Source organism: Octopus sinensis, linkage group LG20 (genome assembly GCF_006345805.1).
Source record: "Octopus sinensis linkage group LG20, ASM634580v1, whole genome shotgun sequence".
NCBI lineage: Eukaryota > Metazoa > Mollusca > Cephalopoda > Octopoda > Octopodidae > Octopus > Octopus sinensis.
The window spans coordinates 30,655,527-30,676,059 of record NC_043016.1 but is presented as its reverse complement, the minus strand read 5'-3'; the positions used below and the strand labels follow the sequence as shown (position 1 = coordinate 30,676,059).

The 20,533-nt window shown below is 35.6% G+C and overlaps 1 protein-coding gene across 3 annotated transcripts in view; it reads left to right on the top strand.

Moving 5' to 3' along the window:
* LOC115222507 (TOG array regulator of axonemal microtubules protein 1-like) overlaps nt 1–20,533 on the top strand; it is a 108,108-nt gene that overhangs the window by 22,085 nt on the left and 65,490 nt on the right. For all 3 annotated transcript variants that reach the window (XM_036511566.1, XM_036511567.1, XM_029792738.2), the window contains exons 2-6: nt 7,516–7,935; nt 12,046–12,169; nt 14,991–15,077; nt 17,237–17,409; nt 20,020–20,201. In XM_036511566.1, the coding sequence (XP_036367459.1) occupies nt 7,516–7,935; nt 12,046–12,169; nt 14,991–15,077; nt 17,237–17,409; nt 20,020–20,201 (986 nt within the window). The remainder of the gene's footprint in view (nt 1–7,515; nt 7,936–12,045; nt 12,170–14,990; nt 15,078–17,236; nt 17,410–20,019; nt 20,202–20,533) is intronic.

Sequence of the window (20,533 nt, the reverse complement as noted above, 5' to 3'; positions counted from 1 at the left end):
TTTTTTACATGACTTTTTGCAGCAAATTTTTTTGTATGATAACAATTTTTATAATCTAAAGGCCAACTCCATGATTAAATTAAAAACATTCTGGGCCGAATCCAGACCCACAATCCTAAAATTTTGGATTCCTAAGTTTTCATTACTGCGATTGTTTATGGCAATACTTTTATGTGATGTTTTATGCGAACTTTTTTTGCATGATAACAATTTTTATAACTTGGAAATAAATTTTGGGAATAATCAAATTAATTGTGAAATCCAGAGATTATTTTCAGTGATTTTTTTTGTGTGACAAATATGATCATCATTGGGATTATGACTCTAAAGGAAGTAATTGCAACAAATTCTCCAAAATAAGTCAGAGATCTGTTTGCAGATCTTCCCCATCTGCAGTCAGTAGCTTAAAAGCTATATCATTATCATTTAGCGTCCGCTTTCCATGCTAGCATGGGTTGGACGGGTCAACTGGGGTCTGTGAAGCTGGAAGGCTTCGTCAGGCCCAGTCAGATCTGGCAGTGTTTCTACGGCTGGATGCCCTTCCTAACGCCAACCACTCCGCGAGTGTAGTGGGTGTTTTTTACATTAGCTTAAAAGCTTCCCAATAGGCGGGGAAGGGGGTGGTGGCTTTTAAGCTAGTCTATTATATTTCCATTCCTACATAAAATTCTTCACAGGAATATTAAATCAATCACACTACTCAACTGATGATTTATTTTATCATCTTAAAAAGGAGAGATGAAAATCAGATTTGATCTCAGTGGGATTTACCTTCGAAAAGTAAAGTGCCTTACCTAAAAACCACAAGCATTTTGACTGATGCTCTACCAATTCCATCAGCACACCACTAAGGCAGCTATATTCTGACGTTTTCTATGCTAGCATGGGTCTGGGAAGCCAGGAGGCTGCACCAGGCTCCAGTCTGATCTGGCAGTGTTTCTACAGCTGGATGACCTTCCTAGCGCCAACCACTCCGTGAGTGTAGTGGGTGCTTTTTACGTGCCACTGGCGCAGGGACCAGGGTAGGCTGGCAATGGCCATGATCGGTTGGTGCTTTTTACATGCCACTGGCATGGGTATCACTACTACAATTTCTATTTGATTTTTATTTTGATGTTGATGTACTTGACTCAATAGGTCTCCTCAAGCACAGCAGGTTGACCTATGATCCAAGGTAAGCACAGCAGGCTGTCCTGCGATTCAAGGTACTTTGGATGGGATGGGCTGGGGCTGGCTATGTGAAGCTGGTGCAGGAAACAGCTATGAACTCGTGTTATTTGTCGGGTCTTCACAATCACAGCATATCTTCAGAGGTCTCGGTCTTTTGTCATTGCCTCTGTGAGGCCCAACGTTCGAAGGTCATACTTGACCACCACATCCCATGTCTTCCTGGGTCTACCTCTACCCTGGATTCCTTCAACTGTTTGGGAGTGGCACTTCTTCACACATTTCTCCTCATCTATATATATATACATATATATATATGTATATATACACACACACACACACACACACACACACACACACACATATATATATATATATATATATATATAATCATCATCATTTAACATTTGTTGTCCATGCTGGTATGGATTGGACAGTTTGACCAGAGCTAGCAAGCTGGAAGCTGCACCAGACATCAGTCTGATTTGGCATAGTTTCTATGGCTGGATGCCCTTCCTAATGTCATAGATATATATATATAGATATATACATACATACATACATATATATATATATATATATATATATATATATATATATATATATATATATATATATATACAAATGTAGATACATACATATGTACAGTGACTTGTTTTAAAATGAAGTAGAGTTGCACAATGTCAACCTTACTCTCTCGTCCATGACTCATTTCAATGATTCTTTCTAGCAATGGTTTTGCTCATACACAAGAAAGCAGCTAAGATGTATATGTGTATGTATGTATCTATTGTGTGTGTGTGTGTCTGGTCAAAGATCAAGGAGACCAGAAATCCAAAATAGATTCAATTCAACAAACTGTGAAATGGTCAAACAGGAGACAGCCATCACTTTTTTTTTCCCACACATACTTTTGTATAGAGAGCATGTGCTTATATTCTTATTCCCTCCACAGCTTGGCTTTGTAATCTGTAAATTTACTGAAGTCCTTCCAACCCACACTGTGGTGTGCATAAAATGCACATCCTTTAATAAATGACAAGCCTTCACCCTCGTTTGGTTTTATGAACAAAGTTAGATCATGTGAGATGGATCAACACAGTTATTCCTAAAAACCCTATTTGTAATTCAAAGTAGATGGATTGAAAGCCTAGTATTATTATGACAGATTTATTAGCAATAAAAAAAAGGAAAGGATATGAAATGTTAGTAAAGTTTGTGTGCAGAGATGTGTGGAGGAAAAGAAAAAGACTCCTCCACATTGTAGGATCCTTAGGAAAAGAGAGTAGATATACGAAGGGGTTCTGAGAAGTTTCTGGCGTTAAAGTTACCATGAAAGACTTGGTTGGAGGCCCACCTTCTGAGTTCTTTTATAGGGCTTGAAAAAAAACTGAAGGACCACTGCAATAAGTGTATGAATCTGAGAGGGGAATATGTTAAATAAAATCATAATTAACTGATCCTCCTGTATTTTCTTTTACTGGAACTTTTCAGCACACCCTTGTGTGTGTGTGTGTTTGTGTATGTATATATATATAATATAAGGAAAATGGAGTGTTTGAACACAGAAAAAAAATCAATTCATTTATATAATAGTCAATTTCATATGGTGTACATACATTTCAATTTCTTACTTTCATGAAGGTCAAAATCTCCTCGGGGCAAATATTTGAATGGCTATGTGTCAATTTTTGCCCTGAAGATATTTTTACCTTCTAAATGTTTACTGCAGTCTTAATTGCAAAATGCTTGGCTGGGTAGGATCAATGGTGACCAATGAAAAGAGGGTTCAAACCAAAGGGGCAGCAGAGATTGCTGCCAAAATAGCTTGTTGTATGAGGGAACTGTGATGTGGGGAAATAAAAACTGGTTCATCTATCTCCTCGTTGTCTGCCACCCAGCTGTACGAAGTCCAAAATTTGTGCCCTACCCATCACACCTGACGAAAGCAGCTACTAATGCCAATCCCTCTAGCTTGCTCTCCTCATGTCTGTTCATGTCCCTGGTCTTCCTTCCCTCACTTCCCTTCTCACCCTTTTTGTTCTGGTCAGGGCCCTTGATTGTTGACATCACATCCCTATAGTTGAATAGTGCAATTACATCCGCTATATTATTCAAAACGCCTGTCACTTGAATTAATTTAGAGTTTATTCAAAAGTCATTGTTGTTTGAACCCAAACTTAAGCATCTAACGTTTAAAATTTAAATTTATACAATTGTTGTAGATTCCAGACAATAGCAAACTAATAATTAACCTTCCTATTTTTTTTTTTTACATTCTGCTGTTTGTGTATTCTGGTGATAATGGTTCACTTCCTTAACTCCTTCACTGCAAAATTAAATTTCATTGTTATTCCAGCAATCATCATCATCATCATCATCATCATTTAACGTCCGCTTTCCATGCTAGCATGGGTTGGATGGTTCAACTGGGGTCTGTGAAGCCAGAAGGCTGCATCAGGCCCAGTCTGATCTGGCAGTGTTTCTACGGCTGGATGCCCTTCCTAACGCCAACCACTCCGAGAGTGTAGTGGGTGCTTTTTACGTGCCACCTACATACATACATATATATATATATATATATACACATATATATATATATATACACACATATATATATATATAGATGACCAGTTTCTCTTCCACACATATATGCTAAATATCTGCCAAAAAACAGAATTGGTATTTTCTGCAAGTCACGTTGCCTCAATGAACTGACATATCCCGACAAAATGTAGTTCCAAACATGACATTCCTCAACAAAAGATAGATTGGGACATAAAACTGCTTTCTGCAGTTAGAGAGACTGAAATTTTGAGTGGATATATCAGATTTCTACAGTAAAAAGGATTAATATCTTTTTCAAAGAAATCTCTTATTGCTTCTAAAGAGATGTGTGGATTTTGATCCTCATTTGGTTAATTAATAATCTCATCCAGATATCTTTGAGACTATTCTCCATTGTTGATATAAAGACAATTTGTACGACTTGTATATGTTCTGCTTTTAATGGCTAATTTTAATTATTGTAATATGGTTCCTTTAAAGTAAACTGTTTATTTTTAGCTTTGTTTTTTTTCTCCTCCTACATGAAAGAGCTATCATATCTTTTTGTGTCTCCTTGTTGTTTGAATCTAACTGAGATGATTAGATTCAATAATTAACACCTATAAATAGTAAGGTGTAGGAGTGGCTGTGTGGTAAGTAGCTTGCTTACCAACCACATGGTTCCGGGTTCAATCCCATTGCGTGGCACCTTGGGCAAATGTCTTATACTATAGCCTCGGGCCGACCAAAGCCTTTGAGTGGATTTGGTAGACGGAAACTGAAAGAAGTACATCGTATATATGTATATATGTGTGTGTGTATGTTTGTGTGACCGATAGAATAAGTACTAGGCTTACAAAGAATAAGTCCTGGGGTCAATTTGCTCAACTAAAGGCGGTGCTCCAGCATGGCCACAGTCAAATGACTGAAACAAGTAAAAGAGTAAAGAGTAAAATATTTAACTTGCTCTCGTACTTTGCACGTTTTTATATAGCTGACTTTGTGTTACTGTTCTCTCATCAGGGATGATTACAATAACATAGGATGGGATGATGTGATAACAGTAACAATTAGCAAGAAATTCCAAACCAATTAATGATTTAGTTATTCCAATAAGTTAATGGTTCTTATTTTATCAGTGGCACAGTATATCATGGCAGGGTCTGGCTGAGAGTGTTGTTCAATTACTCAACCTGATTGAATCCGCTTTGATGAAGCCACGATTCCCTTTCTCCAAATTTGTTTACAAACTCAGCAAATTACTAAAAGTAGTTTGGCAGGAGACTCTATGTGGTAATTTGATATGTTAGAAATAACTGCCAAATCCCCTTTCAATAGATGGTATGTATTAGATACTTCTAAAAAAATGGTTTGGTCAGACCTATAATCAAAAGCTGAAATACTTTTGATTATCAGTCTGATCAAAGATGTTCTCCTTGTGATCATTCTGTGTTTTTGTATATCAGGGACTACATTTTCTAATGAGTCCTTTTCTAAGACAGTGATTTCAGGGAGATTTGGCTGCTATTTCCGGCAGGTCAAGCATCTTCATAGAATTTCTAGTTGGCTTGTCTTGTGTTACTGGCCACATAGCAAACTGAATTGACATGTGACGGTTGTTGCTCTTCTGCATCCTATTATAATTGTTTCAAAATTTGGCACAAGGCCAGCAAGTTCAGGAGGGAAGGAAAGTTGATTACATTGACCTCAATTCTCAACTGCTCTTTATTTTATTGACCCACCACTACCAGCAAAGGGATGAAAAACAAATTTTGGCACAAGGCCGGCAATTTTGGGGGTGAGGGTAAGTTGATTACATCGACCCCATTACTCCACTGGTACTTATTAATTCTTTTCTACTCTAGGTACAAGGTTTGAAATTTTGGGGGAGGGGGCCATTCGATTAGATCGACCTCAGTACACAACTGGTACTTAATTTATTGACCCCGAAAGGATGAAAGACAATGTTGACCTCAGCAGAATTTGAATTCAGAACATAAAGACAGACAAAATGCAGCTAAGCATTTTGCCCGGCATACTAACAATTCTGCCAGCTCACCACCTTATTTAATTGACCCCAGAAGGATGAAAGGCAAAGCTGACATCAGTGGAATTTGAACTTAGAATGTAAAGATGGATGGTATCTTAGTAGTCTTCTGGGCTATTGTAGATAGATATATTCTTATGTCTGGGTATTCTGAGATGTGTGGATCGGAGCTTGGATGTAGTTAAAAACAATGAGTGTCATATATTCAGGCGATATTTTAAAATATATTTTAAATAATTTTGTTTCATTAAAAATGTTTCCCATATTATGACTGTGAATAAAAGACAAACCCCTGTAGGTTACTGAATCATAATAAACATTTTGTCTTTATACATACATGAGGAGGAGAGTCCCTTCGGTTATGAATGACCATAGGATGGCACCTAGAAAGTTAACCTCCCAGGCACAAGTCCGGGCAAGGTTGTTTATGGAAGATCAGTAGTCGCCCATGCATACCAGCCTCCCCTCTCCACAGCACTGATGTTATCCAAGGGAAAGGCAAAGGCTCCAATACAGCTTGGCACCAGTGACATCATTTCTACAGATGAGTTAACTGGAGCAACGTGAAATAAAGTGTCTTGCTCAAGAACACAACACGCAGCCCAGTCTGGGAATCGAACTCACAACCTCACGATCATTAGTTCGACGCTCTAACCACTGAGCCATGCACCTTCACTATACATACATACATACATACATACATACATACACACATGCATGCATGCATACATACATACATACATCATACATACATAGGTTTTGTTAATAAATGCTTAAAGCAGAATCTGGATAAACTGGGATTTTCAAAAAGGGAAATTGACCAGCTGATTCGTACATTACAAGTACAATCTGTGAGTGGAACAGTAAAAATATGCAAGACTTTTTTCAAGTTCCAAATGTGAATTTGTTTGTGTTAACTACATCCCAAAGATGGAGCCTTGTATCTTTGTTGCAAACCAGCCCTCTCCTGAGTGGAAGATTTATAATAATTAAAAAATAGAAGAGACATACATATATGCATACATACATATATGCATGCATACATACATACATACATACATACATACATACATACATACATACATACATACATACATACATACATACATACATATCTGTGTGTGCGTGTCTGTGTATTTGTGTGTGTGTGTGCATATGTGTGTGTGTGTGTGTTTGTGTGTATGTATATATGTTTATGTGTATCTGTATATATATCTATATGTAGATGTTGTGTATGTATGTGTTTGTGAGACAGGTTTCTGCACTTTCAGTCTACCAAATTCTACTCATAAGGAATTGGTAAACCAAAACCTACTAAAGAGAATATTTACCCAAGATGTTATGCACTTAAAATCAACTGTGGAACCGTGTGTAGTTCAAGAGCAAACCTCTTAACCATACTAATATTTTTGTAAGTTCTTTTCACTTGGTATCCAATCAGATGTGAAACCAGAGTAATACATCACCTGCAAAATCAGACAAATATCAATCAGATGTGAAATGAGAATAACAGTCAATCAGCTCTGAAGTGATAGCAATATTCTAGTATACTCTGAGTTCACCTTTAAGTAACTTAGTTTCAACCTACTAACTTTGACTATATTTGAATTCTTGCACGTTTGTCTCCTCAAGGCTGCTTACAAAATGTTACTTAATTCTTCACACAAGAAATTTAGTCTATGTAATAAATTATTATATCTACATAAATGTCCACTGCTGCTACATTGAGTATTTCTTTGCACACTTTTTTCCAGGTAGTTGATTTGGAAGAGTCACGCCACAGTTCATCAAAGGGCCTTATGATTGCCGTTCAAGCCCGCCTGGCTCGTAGACACCTCCCTCGACTTGACGAAGATGGTTTAGTCGACTATGCTATGCCAGCACCCTCTTCAGCTGCACAAAGAAAAATAACAGGGGACACACAGAATGCTGACATAGAATGGGTTCAGGCAGCTGCCAGTGGTGGCAGCAGCTCGGCCCGGTATGAGTCAGTAGAGAACGAAAACGTGTCCATTAATGAAAGCTCGTCTGCATCATCTCCAGATGATTATCCTGTAGTTACAAAGCGATTCCTTAGTGCTGGCAAAGGTAAAAACAAACTTCCATGGGAAGGTGATGAGAAAAACCAGCAAAATAAACTGTATGATGATTTACCTTCTTCTGCTCCAACACAGGTAAGTGTTTTTTTTTGTTTCGTTGGGCAAGGTGGGACATATGGTCCCACCCTTGCCAGCATAGAAGGCAAACGTTAAACGGTGATGATGATGATGTTGATGATGTAAAGATGTTTTGTGACCTCTTCAGCGACTCTCTATCTCATATGTTGCTGCTTGTTCTGCTTGGAGACACATGGGATAGAGAATCACTGAAGAGGTCACAGTATGTGTGATGAAAGAGCTCTGACAAAAAAAAATAAAGGGTTTTATTTTTAACATTTAAAATAACTATTAAATGTTCTAGAACAGTACTGTTTTTAAGTATTCAAATATCCTATAGGTTTTTTTAAAAAATTGATTTACACCTCCATTGATTTACATTTCTTTCTAGTTTAGTTTCCAATAAAATTCCTATATTTTATATTTAACAAAGAGTGTGTTTGATAAGGATCTCTTTAACAAAATAATATTACTCTTTCACTTTCGGAAATATAAGTTTTGAGTTTTCTATTTAAATCTCAAAATTAAAAATCATTTTGAAACTAATAGTATCATTATAATTAATTTCAAACTAAGATTGAGATGAAGACCAGTTTGATTGTTCTCTGCTTTATTACTTTTCATTTGTTTTTAATGATTTTAAATTCATTTATTTATGACAATGCATCTGAAATGATTAGTCAAAATCATGTATTTGTTTTGTAATGATAATGGGGGATGTTACAATTTGCTTACTGGCCAGATCTTAGGTTTCCATTAATAATTTACTCATCCATTTCTTGATGTTGTCTATGCAAAGTAGGTGCAAGTATGGCTTTGTGGTAAGAAACTTGCTTCACAAAGGCGGCGAGCTGGCAGAATTGTTAGCATGCTGGGCGAAATGCTTAGCGGTATTTTGTCTACCGCTACGTTCTGAGTTCAAATTCCGCAGAGGTCGACTTTGCCTTTCATCCTTTCGGGGTCGATTAAATAAGTACCAGTTACACACTGGGGTCGATATAATCGACTTAATCCGTTTGTCTGTCCTTGTTTGTCCTCTCTGTGTTTAGCCCCTTGTAGGTGGTAAAGAAATAGGTATTTCGTCTGACATTACGTTCTGAGTTCAAATTCCGCCGAGGTTGACTTTGCCTTCGATCCTTTCAGGGTCGATAAATTAAGTACCAGTTATGCACTGGGGTTGATGTAATCGACTTAATTCCTTTGTCCTTGTTTGTCCCCTCTATGTTTAGCCCCTTGTGGGCAATAAAGAAATAAGAAATAAGAAACTTGCTTCACAATCACATGGTTCTGGGTCCAGTCCCACTGCATAGCACCTTGGGCCAGTGTCTTCTACTATGGCCTTGGACTGGGCAAAGCCTTGTAAGTGGAATTGGTAGATGGAAACTGAAAGAAGCCCATCGTATATATACACATATATATAAACATGTAATATAGCTATGTATGTGTCTTTGTGCCATCTATCTTGCACCCTCCCCTACTTGACAACCAGTATTGGTGTGTTTATGTCCCCATAATTTAGCGGTTTGGCAAAAGAGACCAATGAAATAAGGACTAGATAATAAAAAATAAGTCCTGGGGTCAATTTGACTAAAACCCATCGAAGTGATGCTCCAGCATGGCCGCAGTCAAATGACTGAAACAAGTAAAAGAAAAATAAAAGAAAGATACATTCTTCCCCCCCCCCCCCCACACACACACATTTCTGTCCCCATCATGCGTTCTTGCTCCACACTTCAGTTCTGTGAAGAATGATCTTTGCATGGCTGCTTGATCTTGATTCATGGCCATACAATCTCAGTTCTCTTTCTGCTTGTGAGACGGTCTTTTTGAGAGCTGATGTGATGTTGGATAATTTGCAGCATATCTGAAGTTGATTACACTAGAGTTTTTCACAACTCGTTGTTGTTTTCATCAGCGTTGTCATCATCACTAACAACAGCACGTTTTTCAGTGAGGGTAACCTTGAATTTGGTCATTTGGAAATGGTAGCAAAATCTCCCTCAAATCATATCCCATCTTCTGAAAAAAGGAAGAGCCAATTGGATACGCTTTTACTCTTTACTCTTTCACTCGTTTCAGTCATTTGACTGTGGCCATGCTGGATCACCGCCTTTAGTCGAGCAAATTGACCCCAGGACTTGTTCTTTGTAAGCCTAGTACTTATTCTATCAGTCTCTTTTACCCAACCGCTATGTTACAGGGACGTAAACACACCACCGTTGGTTGTCAAGTGATGTTGGGGGGACAAACACAGACACAAACATATACACACACACATACACACATATATATATATATACATATATACGATAGGCTTCTTTCAGTTTCCGTCTACCAAATCCACTCACAAGGCTTTGGTTGGCCGAAGGTGCCACGCAGTGGGACTGAAACCAGAACCATGTGGTTTGTAAGCCACTCCTACACCTATAATATAATCCTTATAAAGAAAAAGATAGTATAATCAAGCTTGACTATAAGTTTGTTTGGTCAGGGCTAACTTATAGCTAAACCACAATAATAAATACATGTTTTTATCGTTTTATAATAGTTAAGAATAGTGCAAAGAAGACATTTGATAAAGAACTAACAACAAAGATATGTGTAAAATAAACCAAAGCAAAGCAGAAGACTAACATTCTTGTGTCCAACATAAACCACAAAATTTAAGCAGTAAAACATTATTCAAAATAATGTGCAATAACAATAATTTCAACAAAGAATAATACCACATCCCTCACCACAATAAGAACTTCAAAGAAATTATCCACACTTCATTATTACCTCTGCCTTAGCGGAGGTGGAGGTATTGTTTTCAGTTGTGTTTGTTTGTTTGTTTGTCTATGGTCAAGATATCTCAAGAACTGCTGGATGGATTCGAATGAAACTTTCAGGAATGTTTGGTCTCATGACTGGCACAAACTAATTAGATTTTGGGATTGATCCGGTACTGGACAAGGATTCTGGATTATTTTTCCAGTTTTTTTACTTAATTTTTGAGAGTGGCCGAGTTCACTTTTAGTATTCTGGTTTGTGAGAGCAGTCAAGTTTATTTCAGATATTCTAATTTCAAAAATCATCTCTGGCTAATTGTTGAGAGGACGATGGTGTTGCCTTGGCAGAGGTTTGTGTTTTCTGAATGCTCTTATTATTATTATGAAATTTTCTTTCAATTTTCCTTCCGTTTCTTGCTGAGTGTCTTCCTGACAACTAGGACAAAGAAACTCACTGATAGACCGTTAAAATAAGCACTCCAGATTTACAAAGCCAATTTATGTGAAAGAAAAAAAAAGAAGAAAAAATTTATGTGTTGTAATTGTTCTCACAGCAACAATACACTTCTCAGTATGCACAACATGCTTCTTGCATGGATGGCAAAACAGCAATCATTCTCAAATAATTTCCAGTTCCTTTTTTGATCATTCCAAATGCTCTGAAAATCATTGGTATCTTACTTGCCTTGAGATGCCACATTTTTCCTTATTTCAATCAGTAAATCTTTATATTTTCTGAGCTTACCAAATTCTTTTGACAAGATATTATGATCACAAGCAATACTCACGTTGATCAATAAACAGACCTTATTGCTTTGATCTTTCACAAAAATCATGTCTGGCCATGGGGAAATATTGCCTGGGTTGAAAATTCGAGGGTTGGTGACAGGAAGGGTATCCCAGCCATAGACAAAATCTGCCTCAACAAATTCCATCTGACCCTTGCAAGCATAGAAAAGTGGAATTTAAACAATAATGATATGATAATGATGAAGGAATAGAAGCATATATATACGTATATGTTTCTATTCCATAAAAATAGTTCCTATTACCATTTTATTCATAGTCCTTATTTTGATATATGATTCTTCCAACTAGTATGTTAGGGTAGACAAGTTTGCAATATGGTTTTACCCTATGTATCTCACACTACACTGTTCCTTCTTTAAGCCTCAGAGTTCTTGGCTGTGTCTTTTTCTAAACTACTGTAATCTTGTTAAGCAAAATTTAACTTATATTGTATAATTAAAAAAATTTTTTTTTTTCAGTTTTTCTTAGTGAATAAATATATATTTAATGAATAAAATATACATAATATTGAATGCTCTGTTTTTAAATATAATAAATTTCTTTGTAGCCAACAAAGTTATCTGATGTTGGCAGTCGCAAATCACCAAGTCTGCCTGGAACTGATGCTGAAAGGCTAAAACTTAAAAAAGCAGCTTTTGTTGTTGGTTCTAAAGAAAATTCTTCTGATCTGGGTAATTACTTGAAAATATTTTTCTTTATTGCAATCAAATTCACATACAGACACACACTCACCCCCACACAGACATATGTACATAGTAAAAACTGTTGTTAAATGAGTATAGTGCTACTGTACTCCTGGTCTCAGAGTCATGCATAGCATCCATTATGAATGTTATGTTGATTGTGTTTTTAGACAGAACCTTAACTCTACTTGATTAATTCATAAATTATTTGTCAATGCTACTGAGAGTAAAAAATGAAGATAAGGCACCACATATATTTTATGATTCAAATCCAACTATGTTTTAATTTTTTGTTACCATTCTGTTGGATTTTAAGAAAAAAATTTATCCTGCTTTAGAAAAAATTCCTGTAAGTTTAAGCAACTTTGGTAGTGATGTTTTATCAAATGCTTCATTTCAGATATAACTGAAGTACCATTATGTAGTATTTCACTTAGTGGTGCAGGCATGACTATATGGCTTAGAAATTCACTTCATAAGCACCCACAGCCTGGTGCCCTAGCCAAATGTCTTCTACTATAGACTTGTGTATTTATTTTCGAACACTGGCCTATTCAATTTACTTTGGTCAACAGGTTTGTATGCAGTGGAAAGAGTGACTTTGTTTGGTTTAAAACAGCAAAAATGTCAGATTTGTATTTTCAGTACAATACACTGAAAATGATACTCTTGTCAACATAATAATCTATTCATTATACATTGGGCGAAGGGCTGAATTAACATTCCATCAATAACTTAGAAATCAATGGAAGTGTGTGTGTGTGTGAAAGAGGGAAAGAGAGAGAGAACAAGAGAAAGAGAACTACTTTCTGTTGTAGCTAATTGTTCATTTGACAAACAAACAATGTTAATAATGAAGGCAAATTAACATTGAAGCTGTGTCAATTGGGGAAAAATTATTTCTCTATTTCTATGTTTTTGCGAGATGGCAATTTCTTTAGTTCAGTTTGCATTGATTAATATCCATAATAATGTAGAAAGAAATTACTAAATTTGTGGAACAGGCCTGCAAAACATGTCACCTGTGATTTTTCAATAACAGAGCAGTGTGCCAAGTAAAATTGGTACATTGCTGACATGGCTGCTGATTGCTAGAGAAACGTAATTGGTGCTTCCTATATACAAAGTGAAAGGGTGTGGATTTTGAGCTGACAAGAATTTTGTTAGATCCATGAAAGTAAAGCAAAAATTCTTAAACAAAATGTTTGTGATTTATTTATTTATTTTGGTATTGCTCATAGCTTTTATATCTCAAGCTTAACCAATTCTTTTTAAGGACACCCCTGTAGCATATTTCTACATATTGTACTTTTTGAGAAGCATTCTAGGGTTCTCCACAAAAGTAAAACCAAGACTTTTAGATTGCATTAATTTTAGGAATATTTCCATTCTGTCCATTATTGTCCATTATTGCTAATGTTTTAATACTTTGGTTCAAATCACCACACACCAAATCAATTCCAATATCACGAATACTATATCTCAAAACTTCATTGTGGCTTTAGATCTAGGCATAGAATTGTGCTTAAGAACCAAAAGGGAATCTGGGACCTTAGAACATTTATGCCATGACCATTGATTTTTTGATTTCTTAATAACTCCAATTGCTTTTTTGAGAATATTTTACATTGCTGTCAGATAGATTGAAATCAGCCTCTCAGATTCGAGATCTAAAGCCTGTCTTCTTTCCTACTTCTTGAAACTTTAATTATTTGTAAGTTTTCTCTGAGTCCCTTCAGTTCCAGATTTCAAGTTTGTGTTGGAATTCCTTCTCCAGATCTTCTCCTTATTTGACTATAAGCACCAAGTTATAAAAGAGTTCCTGTATACCTCTGAAAGGTTATAAGCAACTGGAGGGTGGTGAAGGCAGTCCAGAGGAGGCTCAAAACTCTGTGTGTCGATGGATGGATGGGTGGATGGCTGGGTGGGTGGATGGATGGATGGATGGATGGATGGAAATTACACACACATATACATACATGTATATATATATATATGTGTGTGTGTGTGTGTGTTGTATAATATATATACAAACATACATATATATGTGTGTGTGTGTATTATAATATAATATATACATATATATATATATATATATATATATATATATATAAGTAGTTGAATGAATTATCTTAGTATGGATAATTCGGTTAACCGATACCTGGGTAGCAAATTCACATCAGAAAAACACGGTTGAAGCTACATGCCAAGGGCAGAGATCACATGCTTTCATGTGGAAATTTGTGTGTTTTTTTAATACAAATAAATGAAAGAATGGAGTTGAACAACGATTTAACAAAATTCCTTTATTCTTGACATATGTTTCGAAGGCTCCATATTCCTAATTTCAAAGGAATAAGGGGTGCATTATGCCGCCTTCTCATCAGGAAAAACAAGGAACTTATGTCAGCATCAAGATGAACAAAAGCTCTTAGTCATCTAAGAGCTTTTCTTCATCTTGATGCCTACATAAGTTCCTTGCTTTTCCTGATGAGAAGGCGGCATAATGCACCCCTTATTCCTTCGAAATTAGGAATATGGAGCCTTCGAAACATATGTCGAGAATAAAGGAATTTTGTTAAATCGTCATTCAACTCCATTCTTTCATTTATATATATATATATATATATATATAAATGTATATGCATATATATATTATATATATATATATATATATATATATATATATATACACACACACACATAATATATTATAAACATACATACATATATGTGTAATATATATATATATATATATTATATATATATCTTATTATAATATATATATATATCTGAAAATATTTTTTAGATTCTAAAGACAAAGCATTTTGGGCAAGTAGCAAAAGTCATGAAGATTTGTCAAAGCATTCCCGATCAAAGTTATTTCCAATCAATAGTGAGTTGTTTTCCTTTGCTTGTTAACTTTTAATAAAATTTAATTTTTTTTATAATTTCAGTTTTTTTTTTCCCCTTCTCACAAATTCTTAAAATTACAAGCACTACTATTTGGTGAAAATTTTTAATTTCACGTATTAGATGTAATGATTCCATCATTAATCCAGACTCTGTGTGTCTAAGGCAGCAGCATCAAATTTATCCTTCCCATTTTCAAAATTTTAGAGTTTGCTTTGAGGTGGGATTTGGTTACTATTTCTAGCAATTCATACAGGTGGGTGAAACAAGGTCACCTATTTGCTTCACCCACTTGTATGGTTAACACCTTGAATAAAGCTGTGTATGATTCTCAACCTTTGGATTTGTATGTATTGCAATTGATTAAATATAATCTGCTAAATGAACGTAACTGTTATATCGAAAAACACTGGGACACTTATCCAACTGAAACAAGTGTTGGAATGGAATATGAAAAAAATACTTTTAATAAATAAATTCTGAAGATATATAATTCTCCATACTTCATTATGATATGTAAATATATATATGTGTATATATATATATGTGTGTGTGTGTGTGTATATGTATATATATATATATATATATTATATAATTAGGGCTTAGTAAAATAAATTACTTTGCCACATACTGAACTTAGTAGAAATAGCAGCCAAAAAAAATTTTCTTAGCATTTCTACTACTTAAAGAAAATTTCTCTCAGATAATGTTTACTCTAGACAGCTCACGAAGGTTTGGGGGTAAATACAGAAAAATATCACAAGTACATAGATCGTTTGAGTACGTCAACGTTTCAAGATTAGCCAAATAAAATCAGCATTTCTTTCGTCAGCTCAAAATTTCTTAATTTGGATTTGGAAACACTAAAAAGAAGGAACTTTACCTATCAGCGAACTTGTCGCTTCAGATGAACCACTCCAACTAAACAGTGTCAACAAATTCAAAATGCGCAGGCGTAAAATTCTGCACTCCCCATTCCACCCACGTGGTCTATCCAGCAAACATTATATTTTAACCGCGAGAACCGATATATATATATACACACATATATATACATATATATATATACATATATATATATACATATATATATATACATATATATATATATATTATATATATATATATATATATATAATATATATATATATATATATATATATATATATGTATATATATATATATATATGTATATATATATAAACAAATTATGAAAAATTAAATTTAAATGTTGAAGTGAATCTAATGGATCTTGTGTGTTTCTTAAATGGCTTATAAACACCTTCTACGCTGCAATTGTTTTCGTTCCAGCACACGATCTCAGATCAGGTCACTTGCTATGCAAGTACATCTCCCTATATATATATATATATATATATATATATATATATATATATATATATAATTAAAGAGGAATGTAAAAATACATTACGAATGATATATCATAAGCAATGCATACTTATTTACAAATATATCAATGGCCAAACATGTAATCATAAATTTCATAAAGGAATGTGTATAATTATGAATAAATCACAATTATAATGGAGAGGGTTGCAAAATCCCTTGCATGTCTAGAAATAGCAGTCAAAACCACCATAAGGCCACTATAAGCACTCATATTCAAAACTTGTGACTTAATTTACTGGTCTTTTCTTATAAATGCTGTCCATGATGTTGGAATTCAGAATTTGAATGTGTAGATAGAGGTTGACACATTATTGTTGCTGGTCAGGACACATGTAAACCCCAAGGTGTCTTTTTTTGTGTGTGTCTATTTGTATCTACAGGAATATTCTCTTCAAAAGAAGAATGGAACCTTCAGGTTCCTAACTTAGAAATTGCAATAGAGAATTAACCTTTTATTTTAAGTTTTGAACTTTGTCATGTCACCCGCCAACAGTTTTATTGTGAAGAGATAGAACATGAGTGCTTATAAGTACCTTATGGTGGTTTTGACTGCTATTTCTAGACATGCAAGGGTTTTTGTAACCCTCGCCATTATAATTGTGATTTATTCAAAACTATACACATTCCTTTATTAAATTTATATATATATATATAATATATTTTTCATAATGGTGAAATTATCATGAAAGTGTTTAATTGGGAATATTTTATTTGTCAATATGGTAATTATAGCAAAAGATGTGGATGACTCGCCCATACCTATGAAACCAGCTTTGGCACGAGGATCTGCTTCCAGCCGCAGTTGCAGCAGCAGCAGTAGCAGCAGTCGCAGTGAAATGCAGTTATTTTCCAACTCTCCTGATATCAATCACTCTTCCTATACTGCATTTGGTACTCCTGATGAGGTTAGTATAATGCAGAAATCTTCTGATTCATAGCAGAGTACAAAGACGGGAATAAAATATGATAGGAAACGTTTATTGTCCTTGAGATGACATTAGCTTTGGTGTGGGTTGGATTGTTGGTTATGCTTTCTTGTGGTGGTGGTGCTTTTGGCAGTGGCAGCAGCAGCAGCAGCAACCGTCCAAGAATTTGGACCTGGAGATCTCCATTTTCATCGACTTCGAGGGCCACCTCCCAGTGGTGTCGGGCATCAATGAAGAGCTCTCGACTACAACAAGATGACCAAAGTTTTTTTTTTTTCCCAAGGTCTGGGGTCTCCTGCCCCTAAGCCCTAGACCATCACCTAATCACCCTTATCTGTCTTGTTGCTTAACAACAACAACAAAAAAAAAGCAGCAGCAGCAGCAGGTGTTCCTCAGGAGGTATCGACCATCAATGATTAGGAATTGAGACATCTCAATCCTTACAGTTTATGAGTAGGAACTAGTGAAGGAGGCCAAATGCTACCCAGCTAGATATACTCAGTTGTCTTCTCCTCTATGAGTTTACATAGCTCTGGTACCATAGATTTAAATGAAGGGTGGAAACTCCACTATTCAGGTGTGACGTCAACTTCGTCTGCACAAACAGGAGTGGGGATGCTCACAACCCCCAGCTATCAGAATTTAAATGGAGTGGAAACCACTAAGCTGGAGGGATTGCCTCCTGAAGCTTAGATGGAAGGAAGTAGTAGTAGTAGTAGTAGTAGTATCGGTTGTTGTTCTGCTTGTTGAGTATACCTGATCGGTCCTTGTTGAACTGGCTTTGATATCGAAAGATACCTATTCAAACTTGTACTACCCACATTGAAGACACGTGTTCATTCGTTTGTCTTCAATCCTCATTAACTTGGATGTTGTGATTGCTATTGTTTTGATTTTATATATACTTAAACATACTGTCCCAAAAATTTATGGCATGTGGTTTCAGTTTTAGAGAGAGAGAACTGCTGTTTTATTGAGTATGATTTGATTGTACTATCAGACAAATTGGCTGATTGCATTGGTTTTCCTGGCATTGGTTTTATTAAAAAAAACGTCGGCCTTTTCTAGCCTAGCCGGGCTCATGGACCCGGTTTCCTGATTTCTGTGGCGTATGTGTTCTCCCCCAGTTGGACAGGATGCCGTCCATCGCAGCATTACTCAAGAAACAGGAAGAGAGAGTGAGAGAAAATTGTGGCGAAAGAGTACAACAGGGGTCGCCCCCCCCCCCCCCCCCGCTGGAGCCTCATGGAGCTTTTAGGTGTTTTTGCTCAATAAACACACACAACGCACAACCTGGGAATCGAAACCATGATCCTCCGACCGCGAGTATGCTGCCCTAACCACTGGGCCATTGTGCCTCTATCATTGGTTTTCCTAGCACTGATTTTTTATTTTCCACTTTTTTTTTATTTTTAGAAGTGAGTGTTAATGGAATTGGTGAGCATTGTGATAATGAATGGCTTGGTTGATTGTTCATCAGTAGAAGAATATACAAAAATCCTTATCTTTGTTAAAAACCATTAAAATTTTGGTGGCAATATCAGCGATCATAGGAAGGTGGTGAGCTGGCTGAATATTTAACATGCTGGGCAAAACACTTGCTGGCATTTCATACATCTTTATGTTCTGAGTTCAAATTCTGCTGAGGTCAACTTTACCTTTCATTCTTTCTGGGGTCAATAAAATAAATACCAGTTAAACACTGGGATCGATGTAATCAACTTAGCCCCTACCCTGAAATTTTAGGTTTTGAGCCAAAATTTGAAACCATTATTTGTGATTATAGGAAAACATTGATTGAGCAATGGAAAAAGTGTCATCTGAATTTAATTATATCTCTTTGCTTTCTAATTTTAAACTTCAAGTTAGCTTTGTCTTTTATCTTTTGGGGGTCAATAAAATAAAGAACCAGTCAAGCATTGGTAGTCAATTTAACTTTTGTGGGCTGGCAGGGTTGGAATTACACAAAAGGGCCATTGGGGTCTCCTTTTATTTTTGCGCATTTCTACACTATCCATAAAGTAATATTTGTTTAATCTTGTATATGTGTGTGAGTGCATGATACAGAGCAAGAAATTTAGAACTTTATTTTATAGTTTATAAACTATACATGGAGCACTAAATATAAAATATAACAAAATGTATATCGATTTATACCAGTACAAATATGAAGAAAATTGACTTATGGTTCATCGGAATATCTGAGAAAAGAAGAGAAAGAAATAATTTCACAGAAGGCCAATAGGGTCCAGTTGAACCCTAATGACCATATTTTATGCAATAACATCCATATGACTGGAAATTTTTAACTTAAAAAATTTGGATGTGCACACATAAACTATTGACAATAAAAAGTCATGAGACATAGAATCATTTAAATAAAATATGCTGGGGTTCCAAGGGAACCTGCTGGCCCACGATGACTATACCATCACCTAAAATGTGTGGCCTTGTGTTACTTTTAGTAGAAGTTAGTGTCAGTGATGATCGTGGAGATTAAATTTTAAAATTTATTTTTATTGATTTATTTATTTTTTAATTATAATTTTAGTTGCTTTTTAATCTCTTTTTGTTTTCCAACATTGCTAGATGCAAAGCTCTTTGAAAAACATAAGAGATAGTGCTTCAAAAAGACGAGCTGAAAGACTGGAGAAAAGTAGCAATTCTGCAGACATGTTCCAGAGTCTCAGCTCCAGTGAGAGAGAACACTGGAGTGATTTTCATGATAAAAAAGATGACTTGAAGAAGAAAGACAGTTTAACATCAAAACTGTAAGTATTATCTCTTATTAATTACGTGGCAAGCTGGCAAAATTGTTAGCATGCCATCTTTACATTCTGAGTTCAAGTTCTGCTTAGACCAACTTTGCCTTTCATTGTTTCGGAGTCATTTAACCCTTAGGAGATGACAGGGCCAATCTATTGGCCAAAATGTCATATGATAAAGGCAACTGGGCTGATCCGTCAGCCCACTAATACAAGCATTGAGATTAGCTTGCTTCTCACATTTCTTGCACATCTGGGCCTTTCAGTGGTGGCTTCCATGATAGTTTCCTGTGTTTTGTGATTTTACATTGATATTTTTTGTGTTCCAAGTGAGCATC